Here is a 23,402-nt window from a genome sequence, read left to right as displayed (position 1 = left end):
GTTCATATTATACATTATAAACCTTTATAAACTAAATTTAGTCTTCAAATGATTTAAAAAAAAGTACAGATGCTCATGTTGAGTGTGTGTGTGTGCGCAGTGTATATACACCGATCAGCCATAACATTATACTGTATTAAGCAGTTAGTGAAATTTTTTTTTCCCTGAAGTGGATGAATAAAAAGCAGAAAAAATTAGCAACGTTTGAGCAGTATTTGAGCAGACCCTATGCATGCATTGATGCACGTGGGTAGCAAAGGCTGGCCTATGTGGTCTAAACTATTATCTATAACTAAAATTGCCAAAAAGTTAATGCTGGTCCTGATTGGAAGGCACCAGAACACACAGTACATCGCAGTTCATTGCTGTGTAACTGCAGACCGGTCAGGGTGACTATACTGAATCATGTCCACCGCCAAATGTGTCTGCAATGTGCATGTGAGCGTCAGAACTGGACCACAGAGCAGTGGAAAATGGTCTGATGAATGACGTTTTCGTTTACATCATGTGGATGGCCGGGTGCATTTGCGTCGCTTACCTGGGGGGAGAGATGACGTCAGGATGCACTATGGGAGGAAGGCATGCAGTGCAATGCATTGAGTACCTTGTCTCCTGCCACTTATTCCATTATAATATATTTCATTACTTTGGCACGTCCCACATACTTGAACATTGTTGCTGACCAACTTGATCACTTCCTGGCGACGAAATTCCCTTATGGCAGTGGCCTCTTTCACCAGGATAATTCGTCCTGGCACACTGCAAAAATGATTCAAGAATGGTTTGAGGAACAAGGTGTTGACTTGGCCTCCAAGATCTCAATCCAATTGAGTATGTATAAAACAAGCCTGATCCATGGAGGCTCCACCCTCGAAACTTGAAGGATCTTCAGAGATCTAGTGGAGTCCTTATGTTAACAGGTCAGGGCTGTTTTTGTTCTGTTTTTTTTTTTTTTTTCTCTCAAAGAAATGAGGGACCTACTTAATATTAGGCGAGTGGTCATGGTATGTCATCATTATGGTTATGGCTCATCTGTGTACGTGTGTATGTGTGTGTGTATGTGTGTTTACGTGTGTGTGTGTGTATAAATGTAATTAACTGAGGAAAACACATATGATCACAAATAAAACACGTCATGAATTTCAGAAGGGTGAAACCTGAAGGTTTATTTTGGACGAAGAGACCAAAGTGTGCTAAGGTAGAGAGCAAGGGTGTTTTTAAAAAAAAAATTTTTTATTGGCTTATTAAGTATCTTCTCTAATGCAGAAATCAACTGAATATGTAATTGTCGGAGTTCGATTACACATGCATGCGGTCTTGCATCCAAAGATGCGCACAGGGTTTAATACAAAATTATGTACCTTAAGTTTTAGTCAGAACCTCACAGCATGTAATTTTAATTATATTATAATATTAAGCATATATGTAGATTTTATTGTATGATTATGTGGCATTCATTAAAGTTGAATGTGTTTTAATTCTGTCCAGTTAATGTTTTATGTTTTCAGATGTGCAGTATTTTATTTATATATTTGACTGTTTTTTGAGCTCCTGGTGAAGTTCCAGCACTAACTAAGCCTTGCTCCCTGACCTAACCATGTCTTTCTTCTTCAAGGATCAGTGTGTAGCTATTCCTCTAGTGTGTGTGTGTGTGTGTGTGTGTGTGTGTGTGTGTGCTCCCCCAGAGCGAACAGCACTAACTAAATCTGCCAGATCTGCACTCCGCCAAGCTTATGCCGTCTGCTGCCTCCCATAACAGATTGTGCTCTCACTGTGTTAGAAGTTCACTTCCTCTCTGCCCAGGACCTTCAGGGTTGAAGCATATCTCCTGTAGCATGGCCTGAAAGACTTGGCTTAATGCTTGAACAATGGAAAAGTTGTGAGAATGTGTGAACAATGGCAAAGTTGTAAGATTGTGGTTTGTTTTCGTGCTTTCTCTTTTTTTGACGCTTTTTGCTTTTGAATGCTGGGCGTCGTCTTTGGCAGCGTGAAAATCTGACCTCAGTGAGACCAGAAACAATATTTTCTCTGTCTGCGTGGATCCTTGCATTCTTTTTACTATCTTTTGTCATTATGACCAAACTACATTACAAGTTTTGCTGCCTAGCTTGTTAAAACCCATCTTGTTGAGGGTGACTGTGTTTATTGGTCCTTTACATGGCAAGAGGAGACGGGCTGTGTTGCTGGGAATGTTTATGAAGGCATGGCTCTTAAAGCTATGAAACCACTCTTATCTAGAAGGAAGGGCTAACGGATTATGTTTTAGTATGAGCTATGATTCTGTCTTTTTGCCAGTGTTTGCCTGTTTAGCAGAAGGTTATAGAAAGGGTAGAAAGGAGCGAAAAAAAGTTAAGCAGTTATTTATTTTGGTCTGCATTAGTCTGCATGGATTGGAGTTTGCTTCAGCTAGCCAAGATTTTATAAGCTGTGGTTAGCTTCTTGCATTAACAGTAGACTCCAGTGTTTCGCTTTTGACTTTTCGCTTTATCTGCGTTAGCTGAGACTGCAATTTTTTAACAGATTTTTTTTAGTTTTTTGGAAATTTCGTTGGGCACTGAAAATCTACACAGAAATGTTTATTATAATTTCTCAGTAGAAAATACGTGCTGCTATGAGTTTTTAGCATGACATATACACTAGGTAAGACCAGCATTTTGGCCACAAAGAGATGGAGAGTCCCGTGCATTTGGGAAACAGATGCTAACTTAGCGCCTCTTGGGAAAAGAAGAGCAGGACGTGTTTACAGCTCTTTCCACATCTGCGATGCATTATTTCAGGATATGTTGGAAGCAAGACACACTTGTTTGAATCTCGTCTGTCCTGCTCTGCGTTTACGAATTCAGTATACGAATCCAGAAACAAGCTGTTCCTGTCATCCCCATGAGTGTGGGTGGCTCTTTTGTTGTATTGTTGTATGTTTGTACTTGGTTAGTGTAGAGGGCTCTTCATTTCTCTTCCTGAGATCAAAGTATGGCTTGCTGCGGCTTTTCAGTTGTTCAGCATTAAACAGCAAGTAGGTCACTGCGTGAAACGCTTGAGCTTAAACGTTTGTTGACCAACGGATTCATAAGTCCCATTTTTCATGAACATATTTCAGATGCTATTTTTTCGCCAGAACCCTTTCTCACGTCTCGATAAGAGAGACATAAAACTTTCAAGTCTGGTTCGATAAGAATATTTATTTAGTCTAAAATTGGACGCCTTTCAATGCAGCAAAAATTTTGAGTCAACTGCTTGTTTACTGATGCCCAATTTTCCTTTGTAGACCAGGACTGAGCACTCCTGAGGGTAATGCAGTCCCTCTGAAGTGTGGGTCGAATGGTTTCGGTCTGGTTCTGAGGACTGGGCAGGGTCTACACAGTGTCCCAGTGGAACCCAGCTGGACCGGGTCAGATCTCAGGGTCACGGCTGCTCTCCAGGTCCCACGCTCCCTCCAACCTTTCACTGTTTTGTCAGTCAGTCCTCTCATGGGAGGGCACCCTCAAAACAACAACTTGTCTTAGAAACATGTAGTGGAAGTGCAGTCCAACAGCAATATGCGCTTATTTACTGTACCAATCTGTCTATTGCCTTGGAGACGCCAATGTTGTCATGCTAATTATCAGGGATCTGCCTTTAACATTAGGTCTGAAATGACACTTTAAGGGGGAAAAAACAAACTCACAAGTGGCCCCGGTTTATATAAACATGCATCAAGTTTTTTTTTTGTGGTCAACCTGAAGTATTTGTATTCATTCTGCATGTTTTCATGGTTAATCTGTTTTTGGAGTGTGCCATCTTTAGTGTCTGCAAAGATATAAGATGCTCCATATGGCCCCACCTGCTAGTCCTAATACAGTTCAATGGGTGGTGTTAAAAAAGCTTTACATGAAAATGGGACACACTGTCGGTGTCCAGTATGTGACGCAGTTTGTAACATTTTACAGGTTAAAAAAAATATATAAATTATTATTAATTTATTTCATTTTTGTTTAGAAGAGAATGTACAGTATAAAACCCGGTTCCTTAATCATGTTGAAAAGAAGCATGAATAATGTCTAAAGTTCAACATACAAATCACAGATGTTGTCTGGCTTCATCTGGCTTCATTACATGCAGCATCTGGTGTAGCGTCTATGCTTTCCATACACGCTTGATTTGCTATTATGATGACTGATTTTGATGTATATATCGCACCATCAGCGATGTTATTGCAGAGCAGTTTAAGGTTTGTCTTTGGTTTTCAAGACACATACTTGTTGATTTTAAACTTTATCCATCCCGTTAAATGCTGTGGATATTACAGCATTTCTGTTTGTTCTTAAATCTGTTCCCAGACGTGCTCGTCCCTATAGTATAATTGAAGCAGTAAATCGGCTAAGTGTGCCTGGGATGAGTTAACACTAGGGACCGAGCTCTGTTTGTGTGTGCCCTCAGGCCCGCCGAGGCTCCTGTTGATTTCTGAGTACCACCTTTAGGCTGCCGCTCTTCCTTCTCCTCCACAGCTTCTCTATCAGCGCTTTTTTTCTCTGTCCTGTCGCTTATTTCCCCTCTACTAACCCCCTGAGCCATGAGCTCCAGACCCTGTGTGTGTGGTGGTCAGTAACGCATGATTCCATGTTTCCATTTTCAAAGGGAACAGCAGCCATGGACAGAAGAGAAACGGCCTGGGTTTAGATTAATATCACAGCTCAACAGGTGACCTTTGATCTTCGAACTCCTAATTCACAGATCAGCTTCTTTTGGTTTCTGTCTCATTTTTTTATTTATCTTTTCACTTTCACACTTTCTGTTCCTTACACGGTCTCTTCTTTATTGATTGTCTTTTAATGTACCTCACGATGACGTCACCCCTCACAAGGTCAACGTGATTGCAACCAAATCATAAATTGAAAAAGCTCTTTATTCTTTTCTGCTTCAATTATATTTTGCGCTCTCAAAAATAACAAATTCATGTGGCAGACACTTCTACACTGTATTAAACCAAGTTTCTACTAATCTATTATTTCTTTTAAATAAACCGGACTTGAAGCTTTTAACTGGAATTTATAGCATGCAAAGTGTATGTCATGAAGAATTTAGGCTCTCACTTCAACATTGCTATTGTTTTTTTGTTTAGTTTTTTTGCTTGCTTGCAATACAGCAAATACCTTAAAAAAAAAAGTTGGCTCTGAAATAATTTTTCATGTTTTAATTAAGATTGACTACAAATTCTGTGTAAATTGCTAATACAAATGTGCTGCTTGTTAAACCTGTTTGTCAGATCAGTTCAGCAGAAATAAGTCACTGTTCTGTAAGTTTGTGTATTTGAGATTTTATTAACAAGATTCATAAAAAAATCTGACAAAACCAGAAAAAACTTTTAACAAAAGTGCACCTAAAGAACTTTATGTAAAGTCTTGTTTTCCACAACTCTTTAAATTATAACATAATATTATATTGGTTTGAATAAATCAGTTTAATGTTTAATATGTATCTGCCATGAAATAGCCTGAGAAGCTGATATGGCAATAAATCCTAATATAAACAAACAAACAATGAGATTTTATTTATCATGAACATCATTATATATGATTTTATCATATTGTGGTATACTGTTGATCTTCGTGTATCACTTTCAATAATAAGGAAATGATTTGGGATTTGAGTCCAGTCTTGCTGTGACATACCAAAACAGACTTTTGCAGCTGATTGCCATGCCTTCTTTTCTGTCCCAATGCACAAACACTCAAAGCCTTAGCTTTACATTCACCTTTTATGTGTAATGATTAATGTTTGAGCTCTGCACTGAGTGTGTGCTTGGCAAAGAGAGCCCGAAAAGCACTAGAGCTTTGTGAAGAGCCCTTGAGAGAGAGAGAGAGAGAGATCTCATGTGTAACTGGTTAAAGATGGCAGTGAGGAGAAAGGAGGGGTAACTGTGCGTCTTACTGGCATATGTAGACGCTCTGGCCTGAGACTCACTTAAGCCTATTACTCTGTATGCTTGTAGACCCAACGTGGCATTAGCCAAGACCCTTTTTCCCTTCTTTCCTTCACTCCTATTTTTTGTTTTTATTTCGTCCCCTCCCAACAGAACCAATTCAGATTCAGCTTTGCATACGAGCGCCATGAACCCGAACCCGCAGGATCCGTTCAGCGGGAACCAGCAGACGGGCAGAGGGCCGCCCCAGCGCAACGGTAAGCACATCACAATTATAATCTATTGTGTTTATAAAGGTCTGTTTAATAACCCAAAAGCACTCAAAATGAACAAAAAAAACTATCACACAGCAGTCGCCGAATAAACAAAGCAGCGTTTGTGTGGGTGGCGTGCAGGAACGGGTCGGGTGCTAGCATTTTTTTCTGGTAGATGATGGACTGTCAATCATGACTGGATGTTCTGGAACCTGTGGATTGCACAGTGCTGGAATCCTCTGCTTTATCTACTGTATGTGTGTGTCAACCTGATTCTGGTTATTTGGTGTTTGTTGAATAAACCCATGGTTTACTGATTAACGAAAAAACACAGTTTGTAGTGCATGTACTGTAACACGGATATCTACGGAGGTGTGTGCCATCCGTGCAGAAGTGGCCCTCTGGGAAGCGCTACTGCAGTGTAGGTCTCTGCGTTCAGCTTGTTTATTTTGTTTTAAAATTACAGTACTCCTGGGGATCATACACGCACTGCACGTTTCTGTTTGATCTGCTCTTTCTTACCGGATTCGACTCATTGGGTAATTAGCAAGCTTTTTATGTGCTTTAATTAGATGTTAGATAAACAAAATAATATAAAAAATGAAAAAGAAACATGCACTGAATGAGGTCCTCAACACCGGGATTGGAACCAACTGTGTTTCGTTAATGTAGAGCTGCATCATAATGACTACAATAATATTCCACTTTTTATTATAATTTGAAATGATGCTGATTACCACTTAATAGTGTTAATAGTGTTTTGCGTTTGGATTGTCATATCTAGGAACACAGTTAAGGTTTAAAGACCGCTAAGCACATCAAGTTTGTAAACACTTATATCTGATATTAAAAAAAAAAAAAAAAAGAGGAACATTGCAGTCTGATTGGCTGATTGTGTTTCAGTCTATTTGTATCAGACCGTGCTGATACGTGCACCTTTAGTTTAGACCCATAAAGACTTCCTTCTGATGGATCCACCCAGTGATTGGCTGATTGTGTTTCAGTCTATTTGTATCAGACCGTGCTGATACGTACACCTTTAGTTTAGACCCAGAAAGATTTCTTTCTGATGGATCCGCCCAGTTTTTAAGACCACATTTTCACTTGTCCTTATTTAAGAGTGTTCTAGACAAAAATGGAGATAAAAAAATCTTATTGTGAAGTCTTCTAAAAGGGCTGCAGTGTCATCCAGAACAGCCAACGTGTCGGGAAAACATAACGCTCTCTGCGTGCACCAGAGCCTCCCTGTCTCTGTGATGCACATAAACCACACCGGAGACCGAGTTCACAAGCAGACTGACTTCCACAGCTGAATTTACCATAGCCTGGGCATAGCACATCAGCTGACTTACTGTACCAAGCTGGCAGGTTGGCAGTTCTTAGACGTCAAATATCTTCATCTACATACATCATTCATCTACATACAAATTTTTGTTTTTCCAGGCTTTCCAATTTCTTGGTTCATCCAAAATCCCAAAATGAGAGAATGCATTTGTTTATGTTTGTTGTCAGTTAAAAAAAGTCTTACTTCTGCAAACATAGGCACTTTTATTATTTCACATAAAATATCCCACACAAACGGACACGGTTAACCGAAAAACACACCTTTGTTACCAGTTAACTGTTAGACTGTGACTTTTTATATCTTATTATTAACCAGCTGTAGATTATTCACCGCCGCCGCCTTTTAAACACTTACTCAAAGTAACCATATCACGCAGGTCAACTTCAGGTCACAGAGAGGTCGCATTTTGCTTTTAATGCTTTTCATTGTCTGCTACTTTTATGTGGAACAGCACACACACACGCGTGCACACACACACACACACACACACACAAACACTGTAACACATTTTCTATTTGCATGGTAGCAGTCTGTCCACTTGTGCCTCTTTATTGGCGCACAAAAAGAGCAAATCCGACATTATTCTCTGACCTTATTTGAGTAAAAGCAAGCATGGCTCTCTACTGTGTCGAGGGTTTTGTGCTTCTGTTTTTTCATTCACGGACAAGTTGACAAGATGATGTGTAAACCTTAACAGTGTGGGTGCTCTGTGCCAGTCTCCTTTGGTCAAACTATATCTCAGTAGGTACAGGTACAGTTCTGTTCCAGTTAAAGCAGTAACAGGCAGAGAAAGCCACGAAGTAAGATTCTTAGTTGAATTAAACATTGCTTTAGACTAAAACAAGTAAATTAATGCAATTATTTTTTTAATTTTCAAACAGTTTTGAGCTGGAAACGAATTCTGAACTGACCACATAATTTGCAGACACTGAGTTGTTTGTAGTCTAGTCAACATGTTTAAGCAGGGTGTTGGAGGAAAAGTATATGAGAAGTGTGTAGGCAGATAGGAGACTGAAACAGCCTGCAGCTCAGAGCAGTCATTTCTTGTCATTTATTTTTAAGGTGTGCTAGCTGATGAGACGACAGGTGTGCTTTAAGAGCTAACTGACGGTTGAGATTAAAAACATTTTTGGCTCGGAAAACTCCAAACTCAGACACAAGTGTTGGACAGCGTTAGTTAAAACCAACCAATCTGTTCGACATGTAGAAACCGGCCAGTTTAAAAAACAAATCTTTTGGAAACAGCAGTAGGTCCACCATAGAAACAGGATGAATCTGTTCTATTTATATGAACACCTCTAGAGCAATATTCATTATGCTCTCTAGTTTCAGCTCATAAATTTCTGCAGTTGGGCATCCTGTAAATATAACTAATGTTTACTTGGGCATGACACATACTGAAGGTTTGTATAGTTGATCTTCGATAACCCTTCGATCCAGAGTATTTGTAGCGTCAAGGAATTATTGTACGTTTTGTTTCAACTCATGAATTAATAACACTTTTTTTTTTTTTTTTTTATCTAGCCCAAAGATCTAGGCTGAGCTTTTTACTTTCTAGTTGTTGGTATAGTGCACTTGAGGGGGAAATCATACATTATGCATCTATTATATTCTTATCCCCGTCATGCTGTGTTGTTGATCGGGGTTCTGAGATGGACTGCGCTGCTGGAGCCGTGGAGCAGAGCAGAGCACAAAGTCCTGGCTTGAAGCCTGAGGTGATCCTGCATTTAGCCAGAATTGTTGCACCCAGGGGAAGGAGAAAGAAGGCCTGTTCTCAAAAGGATCTCTCTGCAACATGCTAAACAAAGCCTCTCCTTTGATTCTCACAGTGCATGTAGTCACTGAGACTATCTCCACCCCTCCCCTTTCCTTAGGCCAGCTCCTCTTATAATTGTCTTGAAGAGACACAGCATTGTATCTCATTCTCCAGAATCCGGGCCACAGCGGAAGGCCTCCGCTCGGGCCTGAACTCTGTAACGGGTGGAGCAAGTGTGTACTCCAAGTGACTCAGTTTGTATGAATCAAATATTTGCTCTTTGGGGAGTGAGGGCCATCCCAATAGAATTAACATTAGCACCGATGCTGCTTTAAGCTCTGAAGTCATCTCTTCCTGAGATACACATATCGGATGAGTGACTTTAGGGATGTGATGAAATAAAAAACATTTCCTTATTTATAAATGTAGTACTTGTTGTCATTTATTTATTCTTGCTGTCATTTGTGTGGCACTGTTAGATGCTTGTGCTAAATTAATTTATTGCATTAAATAAGATATTGCATTGCTTTGTGAAAGACCTCTCTTGTCTTTTCTTCTTTGCTCTGTTGGTGTGATGATGCAGCCAGCATGAATGAAGCGGAGGTGGATGGCACAGGAAATGGTAAGTGTGAGTGTGTGTGTGCATGTGTGTGAGTGTTTGTGCTGTGTAGGGGGTGGTGTTGTAGTGTGTGGGCAGAATATGGACATCCAGGTAATGTTAGATCAGGTTACTGACCCTGCTTGTGGCATCTTACACAGTGCACAACCTTCACTAAACCATTCTTGAACCCCAAACCACTGCAGTTTAGGAATGATGTTTTTTTTTTTTTTTTTCTGCATTTTAAAATACCCTGTGGTTTTAACTATCTACATAACCACGGTTTTGTTGCTTCTAGGGCCTGAGGTTCATTCTGTGCTATTCTTGTGTGATGTTTATGAGTGTCCCCTACTGGCAAGAGTGCTCAGGCGCAGGGAGAATGACTTGCTTTTTTTCACTGTAGTAAATGAAGAAATTATTACACATCTATTTCTTAATATGACTGAACAAAATACTAAATAACAACTTTTTACGGGAGGATTTTTTCAGTCTTTTTTACTTTTTTTTTTTTTTCGTCTGTGTTCTTCTGTGGTTAAATAATGCGTTTTCTTTTTTCCCGTTTTTTTTTCCGCAGTCTTTTCTTTCCCCGCTGTTCCTAATGAGGAGAGCCTTATTGGTGTGAGTAAGCCATTGCCCAGGCAGCTGTGGGAGGCCAAAAAGGTGAGTGAGAGTGTATTCAAGCTGCACAGTACATCATATGTTATTAACACAAAGGTGGTCTCTGCTGCAAAATGAAACTGTTTCTTTGTTTTATTATTCATCATACTGTAGGTACACTGAGCAATTTGTAGTGTTTATCCAAGTGTTTCCAGAATGAATTACATGCCTAAGACAATATTGTAGTGACCCAGCTAATTTCTTTCTTTTATGCTTTCTTTCTTCCACGTTATAGATCAGCTCCCTCTTCAAGTCAGAAATTTGTCAGTGAATTCACCTTCACAGGCAGCAAAGAGTTTTTTAAATGACAAAACTACTTTTTAATTCGGTCATGATGAGTGGAGAGACATGTTTAAGCAGAGCAAATCATTTTACGATCACACAGCTTAGTGCCTTATAGTTTGTCGTGTAAACAATTTACATTACAATATGGACCTGGAATTTAATTGCAAAAACCTGTAGTTTAAAATACCCTGCTAATTTACACACAGTTGGGAATTTATGTAGTTTGTCAATGATCTAAGTATTTAAAATACTTTTGAGGTGATAAACAATGAGATCATTTGTTCTTATTATTTGGTGTTAGCCCAGATTATAATATTAAGTTGACTGTAAAATTTAACAGTTCAAAAAGCAATATATTTCACAATAATATCAATGTTATTTTTGGACACTACTTACATTTTCAACCTCATGTTTAATTCGATTTTTATTATGCTTGCAGCATTATGTGATGTACTAGGTCTACACCATATTGATGTTCATAAAACAAAAGATTTCCTTGAGTATGTAGTAGTGCTAAAACAGATCAGAGTTGAACGTTTCCCACAGTTCAGCACATGTGAATCACAGATTAATTGCAAAATTTACCCATCATGGTGCAAAATAAAACTTTGTTGCCACTCTAGGGAGTTATATTTGGGCCTGTTTCTGAGCAAAAAATAAACTCTTGCACATGGATGATTTATATTTTTACTCACTCAAGCTCTTTGTGCATGCCAGGGTCAGAGATCACATCGACAAAATCCCTTGCAATGCTGAAAACCCTCCCTTTCCAGGCCAACTAATAACAGCTGCACTAGAACACATACTGTAGTCCAATTATATATGCATGTTCTTTGTTTCACTAAAATCAGCCAGTTCTTTTAGTACTAAAATAATAAAGAGTTTTATATATAATAATGCCTTATACTGTATTATCATGCCTCTGATTGCATTTTAACTTAACTAAGTATGTAACAGTTTTTTAAAGTTTTTATTTACACATCTTGAACACCTGGAATGTCATTTTTATTCATAAGGATAACCACAAGTTCCTTGCTTTAAGTGTTTTTTTTAATTCTACAAGTAATAAACAGAAAGTAAAATTATATTTGAGCCTTTTTATTAACCAAAAGTGTGATATGTGATACAATCTGAACCATAGGTTTTGTGATTTGTTGCACCTCTAGATAGTATATAGTTATTTTTTTAAACCGATGTGCTGCACACTGTTTCAGTGTACCTCAGTGCTTTAACTGTAGCACAACAATCCAAATCCCACCGCCTGCCGCATTATTCACATTACCGAGACACTGCTTGACGATAGAGTAGTTTTTAATAAACGTTAGCCTAGTGCCCTAGCCAGAAAATGTAAGATTTGTCCTTCTTGTGTTCGGGACTTGTGCTGCAGCTCTTTTTATGCACATTCCAGTCCAAAGTTTTCTGTCTTTTGACACGAGCAGGTTAAATCCTTTGAATCTTATGTTCTGTCTTCCTTTGTGACAGGTGCAGTCCCTTTCATCACGGCCCAAATCTTGTGAAGTGCCTGGAATCAAGTATGTCTAAAGAGGTTTTTCTGTAATTTATGTTATGAATTCTTGTGTACAAAAGCCAGGTCTTCAAATAAGTGTTTTTTTAAAATTATTTTTATTATTATTATTAATATTATTATTATTTACTAATGATGAGTTCCTTGTTTTGTTGCATCTTTTTCTTCTTTCTTTGCAGTATATTCCCATCTCCGGAGCAGAACGTTGGTCTCTCTCATTACCAGGGCACATTAAACACAGGCGGCTCTCTACCGGACCTCAGTAACCTGCACTTCCCCTCTCCTCTCCCCACCCCCCTTGACCCTGAGGAGGGGGGCTACCCCAACCTGAGCGGAGGCAGCAGTACAGGAAACCTGCCTGCTGCCATGATGCATCTTGGAATCGGAAATTCTCAGGGTGAGACTCGTTGTGCGTCAGCTGGAGCCGTTAATAATCATATGGCAAGAACTCTAGTAAAGTGTCAGAGGAGCTAGGCAGTGTCCTTAATCCTGAACTGTTTGTAGCTTTTTCGTATGGCGAGTGCAGAATATCTGTGACCAATCCTTGCAAAAAAGGATTAAAAAAAAAGTGCGTTTCCTAAACTTGGCAAAAGTCATTCCGCATAAGTGCCTTAGTGAACACTCCGCCCTTTGTTTGGTGGTTCTTTTAGACAGTGTGATGAATAAATGTGGCTTGTTCTCTGCACAGGCACATCCGTGTCTAAGAGCAGCCAGACTCTTGCTCGCCTGCCCTCCCAACCCGCCCCCTCCCCCGCTTTTCTATCTGATTGCTCTCATTCAGTTTAGCGCTCTCTTGAACTTTGGACCTTCCATTCAGGCCCATGTCTGGGAACTGACTGTGCTGTCCCACTGCTCCTGCCAACATCCCCTGAACTGGATGCAGGTTGGGTGAATTCCAGAATCACTGGGAACTTTGACCTCTGAATTGGCTGCCTATCAACAGCTCTTTTCTCCCTGTCCTCAGTGGTCCAGCAGCTCAGAAACAATCTCTGTGTATCAGAGAGAGAGAGAGAGAGGACAGATTGAGACTATAAAGATCCGGCATGATCTTAATACAGTGGAACCTTGGATTACCAGCATAACTCGTTCCGGAAGTGGGCTTGTATTCCAAAACGCTCATAAATCAAAGCAAATTTTCCCATAAGAAATAATAGAAACTCAAATTATTCGTACAACAACCAAAAAAAATAAATACATAAAAATAATACATAAGAATTTTACACAAATACACACACACTTTAACGAAAAGACTATTTTGTGTGAGCGCATACTAATGGAATGACTGCTGTAAAGTAAAACTAACAAACAAATTAACGCACACTTTACCTTTGAAAAGAATCGCGACAGACCAGTGTTTCTGTGTAGAGCAGAGAGAGATTGTATCTGTCTGTATGTGTGTAAAGCCGAGGGGGCGGGGTAAAGGCGAGAGTGTGTAAGTGAAAGGGCACGGTGTCAAATTACGCGCGTACACATAACGACAGGCTGAAACAGAGAGGGAGAAAACTTGTGTTATAAGAAACAGTACACGTGCGCTGTACACGTGTTTACACGCACAAAATGAAAAAATTATTCGCAATCCGAGGTTTCACTGTAAACTTTCAGCAAGTAAACTTTCAGCACTGTAAACTTTCAGCAAGTTTCTATTAAGGCTTCAGAGCCTTTTGAAGAATTAATGGCTTCTGGATCTATCCAAAAGTTCCTGAACTTGTGACCTTTACATAAAAAACAAGGTGAAGCAAACTGCTTGAGTAAGATAAGCACAGCGGGCTGAAAAATAAAAAAAGACAGTAACACAGTGGATACGGAGCGGTTTAAAATTGTGTCGTTGTTTTTTTAAACACTATTTTTACTTTGAGGAACAACTGAACAAGAGCTTACAACTCAAACCAGGACTTTTGATTGTGCAGAATAACACATTTAAGAGGATAAAAACGTCCTTTACTATATTTCTCTATATAATCTTCTGCAACACTAACACACTTATCCCAGGGTTTCACTAGTGTCTGAATACCATTAAGGTAAAGAGTTTTTTCATTACAACAGAGCGATGGTCAGATTACCTACTTAATGTCTGAAACGCTGACCTCCCAGGAACTCCTTTAATGTCTCAAACACATGGAGTGAGGTCAGGCCTGTACGAGGGATGTTTGAATAACTCCCAGACGTTATTTAAACAATAAAGTTATACAGATTGTATTTTCAACACTTGAAAATATTTTTGAACTGCAATTTAGTAACTTGAATATTTTTGCATTGAATTTTAAATGCTCGGATTACATTTTCACTTGAAATATACAACCACAATAAATTGCAGTGGCAAAAATTTCAAACATTGTAAATGCTCTACGTTTTTTTCAGTTCATGTAATTCAACCTGCTATTTTGCTTTGAAGAATTTTGGCACTAATATACTTCCATACAGACGAGTTCCTGTAACGTCCTATGATATTTTCGAATGTATAGTTGCGTCTCATCTGCAAGTTGGTGACAAGTAGTTTGTGCTTAAAGTCCTCTGTAAATGTTAACGGTTTAAGTAGCTTTACAAAAAAAAAGAAAATTGGCTGAATGAATATGAAATGTGTGAGAAAATATTCTAAATCAATATGTGTAAAGCAAAATGATCAGGTTATACCTGATAAGCAAATCCCAGTTTGACTTCTATGTTATATAAGAATGCCAGCGTTGTTCATTTTGTAGAACTGTTACATACAGCATGAATAATTCCATTAGTTCATTAGTATGGGTGGAAACGATAAAGAGGAGAGGAACCGTGGGCCAAGAACTCACTGGGTCTGGTTCCTTTAGTGGAAATGGACCTAAAATCTAGTTTTTAAATGAGTTCCTAAAAATGGTTTCAGAGTTGAACTGTGCCTTCATAATGGTGAATTATAATTTTCTCTTCTTTTTTTTTCTCTCAGATAAAACAGTTTTATCTGATTTCTTTTTTTTAGGTTTATCTTCCTCTCTGAGCAACCCCTCCATCCAGGCTTCACTCAGCAACTCCCAGCTGCCCTCGTCTTTGAGCAATCCCTCCATCCATTCCTCTCTCCGGCTTTCCTCACTCTCCAGTGCTCCTGCAGGAGGTATGGCAACCTCACCCAGGAGACGACCAGCTCCCATCAGCCCCCTGACCCTTTCTCCTGGTTCTGAACAACGTCGCAGTTTGGGGAAACAACTCTCGCCCACCATGTCCCCGTCCCTTTCTCCAATCACACAGGTAGGGCAATGCAAATGAAAAAATTTTATAAGAGTTGCTTTTGAGCATGAGGTGTAAAGAAAATTTTTCTGGAAAGCTCTGTTTAAACAATGAAGTTGCACATTGGCACAGGCTTGTGTTCACTGGAACGAGCTGTTATGACATATCTTGTACACAGACTTACAAGTGATGTAAAAAATGTTTTTCTTTTAATTTAACTTTCTTTCTACCCAGGGGGTCCCCTTGGACACCAGCAGCCTGCCAATGGAGCCGCCTCCTCCCTACCCTCTCTACCAGCAGTCTCAGCAGACCATGCAGCAGCAGTCAACTCAGTCTCATCCACAAAACCTCCAACAGCACCAGTCTCAGGGAGGACAGCAGCACCCTGTTTCCCCTTTGCAGAGTGTTTCCCTGGATTTCAACTCTAGTGTTGTAAGTTCCTCTTTTTTCCCACCACTAAAGAGGGAGGAGTTATAAAATATCATTAATTAAGTGTTACCTTTATTAGTGCCTACAGTTACTTCTGATGCAACACTTGGAAAATCTTTTTATAAGTGTGCCTTGCAAATAGGATCTAAGAACCTTTTTTTTCTTAACAGGGAAGATCAGAGTAAACTTGGCTAGTAATGACAAATTAGGCTAATTGACAGATTGGTCATTAATGAAATGAAATTTTTAGTTGTATAGCGCCTTCAACAATTGTCATTGTCGCAATGCAGCTTTACACAATCAAAAGAAATTATGGAAGTTTGTATGAAATGTAAATGTGTATGAACCAAAATGATTACATAGTTTCTCAACTATGGGTCTATAATAATATAATTAAAAAAATCATGATCTTTTGTTAGTACAAGTAGGCCTTAGTAGGTCTAAGAAGAACTGAAACACTGCTAATTACCAGAGGTGGGTATAGGAGCCAAAAATTGTACTTAAGTAGAAGTAGCTGTACTTCAAAATAATATTACTCAAGTAGAGGTAAAAAGTCATCATTCAAAATATTACTCAATTAAGAGTAAAAAAGTATTCTGTGAAAAAAATACTCAAGTACTGAGTAACTTTTTCATCGTAGTCCGATTATTTTTTTTAGAAATTATGTAAGCAGTCAGACAGAATTATAAAATAATGTACAAATTGCGACATTTCCAAGTAATAAAATAAATTTAATAAAATAAATAAATAGAACTAAATATCTTTACAAAATAGCAAATTAAGGAACAAGAAACACGTATTTCCTAATCTCACTTTTTTCACAGTATAAACCTTTTGAAATAAATACCTACTGTAGGTAACATGCATGTTTGAAGTGTAAACTATTTCCAGTGTTAGATATACTGTATAATTAGTTGTCCTCCAAATAAGCAGATAGTAAATAACATTAGAACACGTGTACCAGAGGTCTCACTTTAACATAAACTGTGTCCAGCTAAACAAATGTAAGAAACTTTAATTTTTTAGCCCCTAGCTTATTTGCTAATTATATATTTTAACACTGCAACATTTAAATAAAACAGTTAAACTAATTGTGACATGTTTCCTTCGCTGTCTACCACGGCTGAAGACAACAACCCCCTTCTGTGTGGTCATTTGACTCAATGTGGTTATTGTTATTGCTGCTGATTGGTCAAATGGAGTCATGTGATTATTGTTGCTGCATCTGATTGGTGAAACACATTCACGTGGTAGATCCACCGGCTGCATTTCTCTGGCAAAAACAAAGAATATCTAAAATGACAAATAAATGGTTAGAAAAGTAACGAGTCGGGTGTAGCCGAATGAAGCGGAGTAACAGGAGCGTTTTTTCATCACTCAAGTTAAAGTAAAAGATATGGTGCAGTAAAACTACTCATAGACGTACTTTATTTATTTATTTTTTTTAAGTTACTTAAATGTAATGGAGTAAATGTAACTCGTTACTACAAACTTCTGCGAATTACTCAATATCATGCTAAGAACAGATGACAGCCTTGCGGGTATGGAATGAGGATTTAAAGATTTGCACTTACCAGTGCTCTGGTTTAACTGTACTGAAAGATAGTGTAGTTCAAATCTAGGACAAATGGAGTCTTACTCCAACACTGAATAACACTGAAAAAAAAAATACAATAAAAAATTACCCAATGCTTAGAAAGAAGGTTTGATCACAATGCATAGATGTGAAACCCAGGTCACTCGGTACATTCAGATCATCAGCATTTTGTTGCCGTATAATGTTACTGAGCCTAGACCTGACCAACTGAAGTAACATCAGATCCCAACACTGCCTCCAGAGGCGTATATAGTGGACACTAAGCATGACAGGTGCATCGCTTCATGTGCTTCCCTTCTTACCCTGACTCGTCCATTGCTCTGGAATAGGGTCAGTCTGGACTCATCAGACCACATGATTTTTTTTTTTCCCAGTGATCTAAAGTCCATAGCAATTTGAAGCGTTTCTTCTCATGAGTCTCCCTAACAAGTGGTTTTCTTATGGCCACAAAGCTGTTTAGTCCCAATCCCGTGAGAACTCTTTACATTTTGTGTAAAAATATTCTTTTGTTTTTGAAAATGCTCTTACTTTCACTATCACTACTTATGTTACAGATTTATTAGTAGAATGTGTACAGTTTTTTGAGTTTGCAGTTCATGTGTGGCTTCTATCTCGTGTATGTAATGTGATAGAAGAATTGACCTGTTCTCTTTGTCCTCTATTAGACAAACAACATGGGTGTGTTCTTCAACGATCCATTCCTGGAATCGCAGTACTCCGGTCGCCAGTCCAAGTGTCCGTCCTACCAGGTGCAAACAGACTTTGTGTACCATCACAATTCACATACACAATAAAACTCCATAATGTAGAAAAGTGGTTGGCCCTTCAACAGCTGTGTCTGCGGATGTTTGGTGTATAAGTAAAGTTCATACAGTTATAGATTTATAATGTGACTACAGTATACTGTATGTGAATAATGACAGTTTTGTTTATACTGAGTATACTGAGTTTATACTGTTTATACCTAGATTTCATTTGATTGTTTAATAGAAATATGAATATCAATATTTAGAACATTTGTTGAATAAAATTTTAAATATGCATATTTTTTTTCTTTCCTTGAACTGGCTGTTGTTTATATGTTTATTTACAAAGTCAGATCCTGAAAGCTTGATTCCTTTTACAGAACTAATTAGCATGGGTGATGCTGTTAAATTTAGCTCTACCAGTGCTGAGCATTAGTTACACACAAGGAACACTCGTCATTTTGTTCTGCTTTGTAAAATCTGTTTTGTATTTATACCATGTTTCATGTAGCAGGATCACTACAATATGCTGGAGCATGCAATGAGCTCCATGGCTGGAGGATTTGACCCCTCTTCTAACCTTTACTGCTCCCAAGCTTCGCTTATGGGCCTGAGTGGTAGCCATGGCAACCTACAGGACCCCTTGCAGATGAAGGCTAACATGCTGTACTCTAACTGCGGAGGTGCCGTGCCCAATATTATACTTACAGGTATTCACGTTTACAGCTTTTTGTCTGACTCCAGTCTGGCTTACGTTTATCTCATTATTTGAGCACTTGAGGCATGAATGGTAACATGGTGGTTCTAAGGATTGAACCTGAGACCTTCTGATCAGTAGTCCCTGTCCCTTTTGATCTGTTTGTTACAGAAAACATTGTTTATTATGTACCTTTTTTTTTTTTTTTTTTTTTTTACAGAAAACTTTGTTAATTAACTTTTATTTCTTTCTTTACTTAGATGCAAACATTTTTTGGCATTTTTTTTTAGATTATTGTTTATTGTAATGTTTGGAGTGTCAAAACATAAGCGTCTATAAAAAATAATATTAAACAGTGCCATAGCTCAGTGTAAACATGCAAGTGCATCAGTTACTGCAACATGAATATAAAAGAATCTAAGGGAGTAAACACACTACTGCTCCAAAGTTTGGAATCACTTTCTAACTCCAAGGTCATTCCTGATTTATATTTCTTTTTACATTTTAAAGCAATACTGAAGCTGTCCAGAATATGCAATAATCTCCTTTGAACAGTTCGTTTTAAGATATCTGCATCTACTACTTATGCTCTGTAAAGCCTCTAGAACGGCTCTAATCTGAGGTGCTGTTTGTTAATTGGTGATTTATGAGGCTGGTAACTCTTAATGAACTACTTCTCAGAGGTAAGTTTTGGTTGTGCTTTCCTGAGATAGTCTTTATGAGAGCCAGTTTCATCATGATGATTGATGGGTTTTGCAGATACACTTGACACAATACTGTTGTTATAATACTGTAACTGTTCCAGAAAGGCTAATCTCTGTGTCTTAAAATAATAACTGACTGTTGTTGTTGTTACATAATTACCTAATCCAATCATGTTATTTTAGTTTTGAAATCCCCAGTATTGTTGTAGAATGTAAAATATAAATCACTAAAAAAAAACAAAGAAATTTGCAAGTGATCCAAAACTTTTAAGCGATAATGTTAATATTTTGATAAAAAAAAAAAAAAGTAAAAATAATTCATTTAGTCGTTTGTGGGATAAAATTTTTTATGTTTAGCCTTGGAGTCATCTGGTTGATTAAAATGTTGATTAATCATCCTAATCTAAACCGAATCCATCAATTACTGTATCAGAGCTTTTCTCTATAAATGGATAAAATGATGATCACACTGTCTCCCACTTTCAGACGAGTCAAGTCCCAGTCTGTCGAAGGATATCAGCAGTGTGTTGTCAGCCGTGCCCGAGTGTTTCGATTCGGAAGGGGTCTTCCCCCTCGAGGACGAGCTTCGCATCGAACCTCTCAGCCTGGACGGACTGAGCATGCTCAGTGACCCCAACATGGTTCTCCCAGACCCCTCGGTGGAGGACAGCTTCCGCAGCGACAGACTCTGAGGAGCTGTGTGTGCGCAAGTGGATTCGTTCTCTCTCTTTCTCTAACACACAAGACAGGATCTTAGATACTGCGAAGAAAAAAAAAAACCCAACAACAGAATCCAATCCTGCCTTATACGCACGCATTCACCCAAAGCAAAAAACTAAACAAAAAAAAAACCATACGGCCCCCCCCGCCCCCCACACGCATACACTACGGCTTCACGTACAAAGACTGGTGAAATGTTCACACGTTGCTGTGACTCACAGGAGCATCGTCTCAGGGGCCATTCTCACTCTGTGTTCTCCATCTGCCACTCGAGACAGTGATGACAGTGATATTCACAGTGAGCACGCACAGTGAATTCTGTCTGATTGCTTCATACACAGAAAAAAACACACAGGAAGCCTGGTCAAGGACTGAAAAACATTTAAAAATCTGCGGCCAGTGCAGCATCTGTTGACTCTCCAGGCTGGAAAAAATGACTCCCTCCAGCGTTCTGAATTTACAAACAGAGAGCTTCAGTGTGTGTGTTGTATCCTTGTGGTTGTGGTATTTTCTTCCTTTTTTTTTTTGTGGCATAATTATCTTTTAGGAGTGACACCAGCAGCACTGTGGTTGTTGTCATTTCATTCTTTAATCGTTTCTGACTTTTCTTATGAAAATTACGCGGGGTTAAATCAAAAGCGCTCATACAGTAATCAAACCTGACAATCATCACTGTCAAATGGATGCAGCTTTACTTAACCAGACTTGTCGGACCTGCTCCACCACATCGCAGGTCTGTAAAGGCTATAACCAAAAGAATGTGCTATTTTTGCATTCAGGAAGCCATGTCTGCTTTCAGGCACCATTGTTCGAAATCAGAAATGCCAAATAGCAGCCGATTCTGGAGCCTATCCAGTGATATCCTGTGTGTATGTATATATATATATATATATATGTATATGTATATATGTATATATATATATATATATATATATATATATATATATATATATATATATATAGAGAGAGAGAGAGAGAGAGAGAGAGAGAGAATACACACCAGCAGGGTGCATTGTGAAACAGAAGGATCCAGCAATCTGGCTGATCGCAGCTCATCTTGAAGCACCACATGCGCCGTGTCTATGCACCAGCACGACGGGTCGAGCTTTTTCCCCTCCTTTCCAGAAAAACGCATAGCATGAGCTAAAGGTTTTAGTCGATTCTGTCCCTCCTCATAAATAGATTTTTTTTAAGAATGTAGAGATGAGGGAATCGATCAGCCTTTTTTTCCCCCTGTACAGATCATTATTTTTCCAAAATTCTTTGCTTTTTTTTTTTAACAAATAATGAAAAAAATGTTAATCACAAACACATCATATGCCTCATAATTTCAAAAAGGGAGAACTGTTTACAAAAAAAAAAAGATTTAAGAACTAAAACTTAAAGTAGGAGTTGAAATTTCTATGATTTTGCTATCATTCTGGAAGAGTATATTTGTATCTTTATTGGTCAGGTCTGTGAACGGAGGCCCTCTTCATGCTTTTTGGCTATGCAGAACTACTATCAGAGGCTGGAACATCTGAAATCATAAGAAAGGAACTATTTTATCTGTATATTTAATACTATATAGCAGTTCGATATATATATATTCACTTTATACATTTTTTACTGACTTGTAATACGTGTTGTATGTTTTTATTTGTCGAATTGTCAAGCTCTGAATTGACTCTTCTTTTTCATTTTTTTTTTGTAAACGATCAGGTGGCCTGCATTCCCTCTGTGGTCAGAATGTGTAGTTTGTGGACATGGTACACACGAAGCATTGTGTTTATTGCTGGCTTCAAACGTTTGCACTGATCATTGGAAGGAACCATAGTCATTTTTTTTTTAAGGGACTGAACTCCTTTTGGGCTGTGATTTTGCACATGATGTATGCAAAAAAATAAATAAATAAATAAAAAGCCTTTGGAGTGTATGCACTAAGCTGTTGACTTGCCACACTAAAATGACCAACACATTTGCAGTAATGTTGCTCAGGAATGCCTGTTCTTTTGTTATGATGACAAAATCTTATCAGTCAAGATTCTTCATACATCATTTAAAAGAACAGATTCTATTTAAAGGCAATAACAATACTGTGTGTATACCATGTCCACCTTTATTTTAACCAACGCTCTGTGGTGTGTGTGCACTTAAAGGGGGTAGTGGGTGGATCGTGAGGTTGTGTTCGTAAAAAAAGCAGGCAAAATGAGATTATACTGATTGTCTGCGGTTGAAGAAATGGGTTTTTAGGATTTTTTTTCTTTGTTTGTTTCATAGCATGATGCAGCTCCGAGGTCAGGGTTTCTGCTGCATCTTGTTTTGTAAAGTGTATTTTTCTTTCTATATCTGATAACTCTTAATGCTCGTCTTGTGTCAGCCGTGCGTTCGTAATACTTTGTATGCAGACCTTAACATAGATGCTTCTTTTACACACTTTGTGGTTGAGCTCCAGCTAAAGTTAAAGATTGTATTTTTTTCCACAGACGGCACTAGCAGCCTGTTCTTTCTGCCATCTGCTTTATAGAGGACGTCTTGTCGTCTTCTGCCTTATTGTCGCGGGGCTCTGACCTTGTGACTGTCCCTCTGATTGTACTGTGATGTTTCCCCTATTCCAAGCCCTGTGCTAAAAATGGTATAAAAAAAATAAATATATATATATATAAACTTTTTTTTTTTTTTTGTTCTGTACTACAATTAATAGTGGTCGATATGTATTGTTTGTAGAGCAGCTTTTTATAATTTTTTGGCTGTTTTTAGGTTGTTTTTTTTCAGGTGGTGTTTTACTATTTTTCTTATTTTATTTTAAGTCGCCTTTTTAAAATGTACAGTTCTGTTATTTAAAAAATATATTTCTTGTTCACTAGTGTTACTACTTTTTTTGTAATATGTCATTTTAACCTTTTTTTTCAAATATTAAAATATTACTACACCATAATGCTTTTTTGTTTGTGACATACAGTGCTTAACTTTGATTTAATATAAATAATAAAACTCTTTGTCTCTCTTTATTAAA

The 23,402-nt window shown here is 38.2% G+C and overlaps 1 protein-coding gene across 5 annotated transcripts in view; it reads left to right on the top strand.

Moving 5' to 3' along the window:
* Positions 1-23,402, top strand: part of crtc3 (CREB regulated transcription coactivator 3) — a 45,392-nt gene extending 21,990 nt beyond the window's left edge. The window contains exons 5-16 of one of the 5 annotated variants that reach the window (XM_053491776.1): positions 4,615-4,677; positions 6,053-6,156; positions 9,838-9,876; positions 10,427-10,512; positions 12,277-12,326; positions 12,499-12,716; positions 15,270-15,535; positions 15,749-15,946; positions 18,206-18,289; positions 18,798-18,996; positions 20,174-21,302; positions 21,377-23,402. In XM_053491776.1, the coding sequence (XP_053347751.1) occupies positions 4,615-4,677; positions 6,053-6,156; positions 9,838-9,876; positions 10,427-10,512; positions 12,277-12,326; positions 12,499-12,716; positions 15,270-15,535; positions 15,749-15,946; positions 18,206-18,289; positions 18,798-18,996; positions 20,174-20,379 (1,513 nt within the window). In that variant the 3' untranslated portion in view covers positions 20,380-21,302; positions 21,377-23,402. Of the gene's footprint in view, positions 1-4,614; positions 4,678-6,052; positions 6,157-9,837; positions 9,877-10,426; positions 10,513-12,276; positions 12,327-12,498; positions 12,717-15,236; positions 15,536-15,748; positions 15,947-18,205; positions 18,290-18,797; positions 18,997-20,173; positions 21,303-21,376 lie in introns of all 5 variants that reach the window. The other 4 variants (XM_053491775.1, XM_053491774.1, XM_053491778.1 and 1 more) reach the window with 4 other exon arrangements.

This window comes from Clarias gariepinus, chromosome 3 (genome assembly GCF_024256425.1).
Source record: "Clarias gariepinus isolate MV-2021 ecotype Netherlands chromosome 3, CGAR_prim_01v2, whole genome shotgun sequence".
Lineage (NCBI taxonomy): Eukaryota > Metazoa > Chordata > Actinopteri > Siluriformes > Clariidae > Clarias > Clarias gariepinus.
This window is presented reverse-complemented; position numbering and strand designations above follow the sequence as displayed.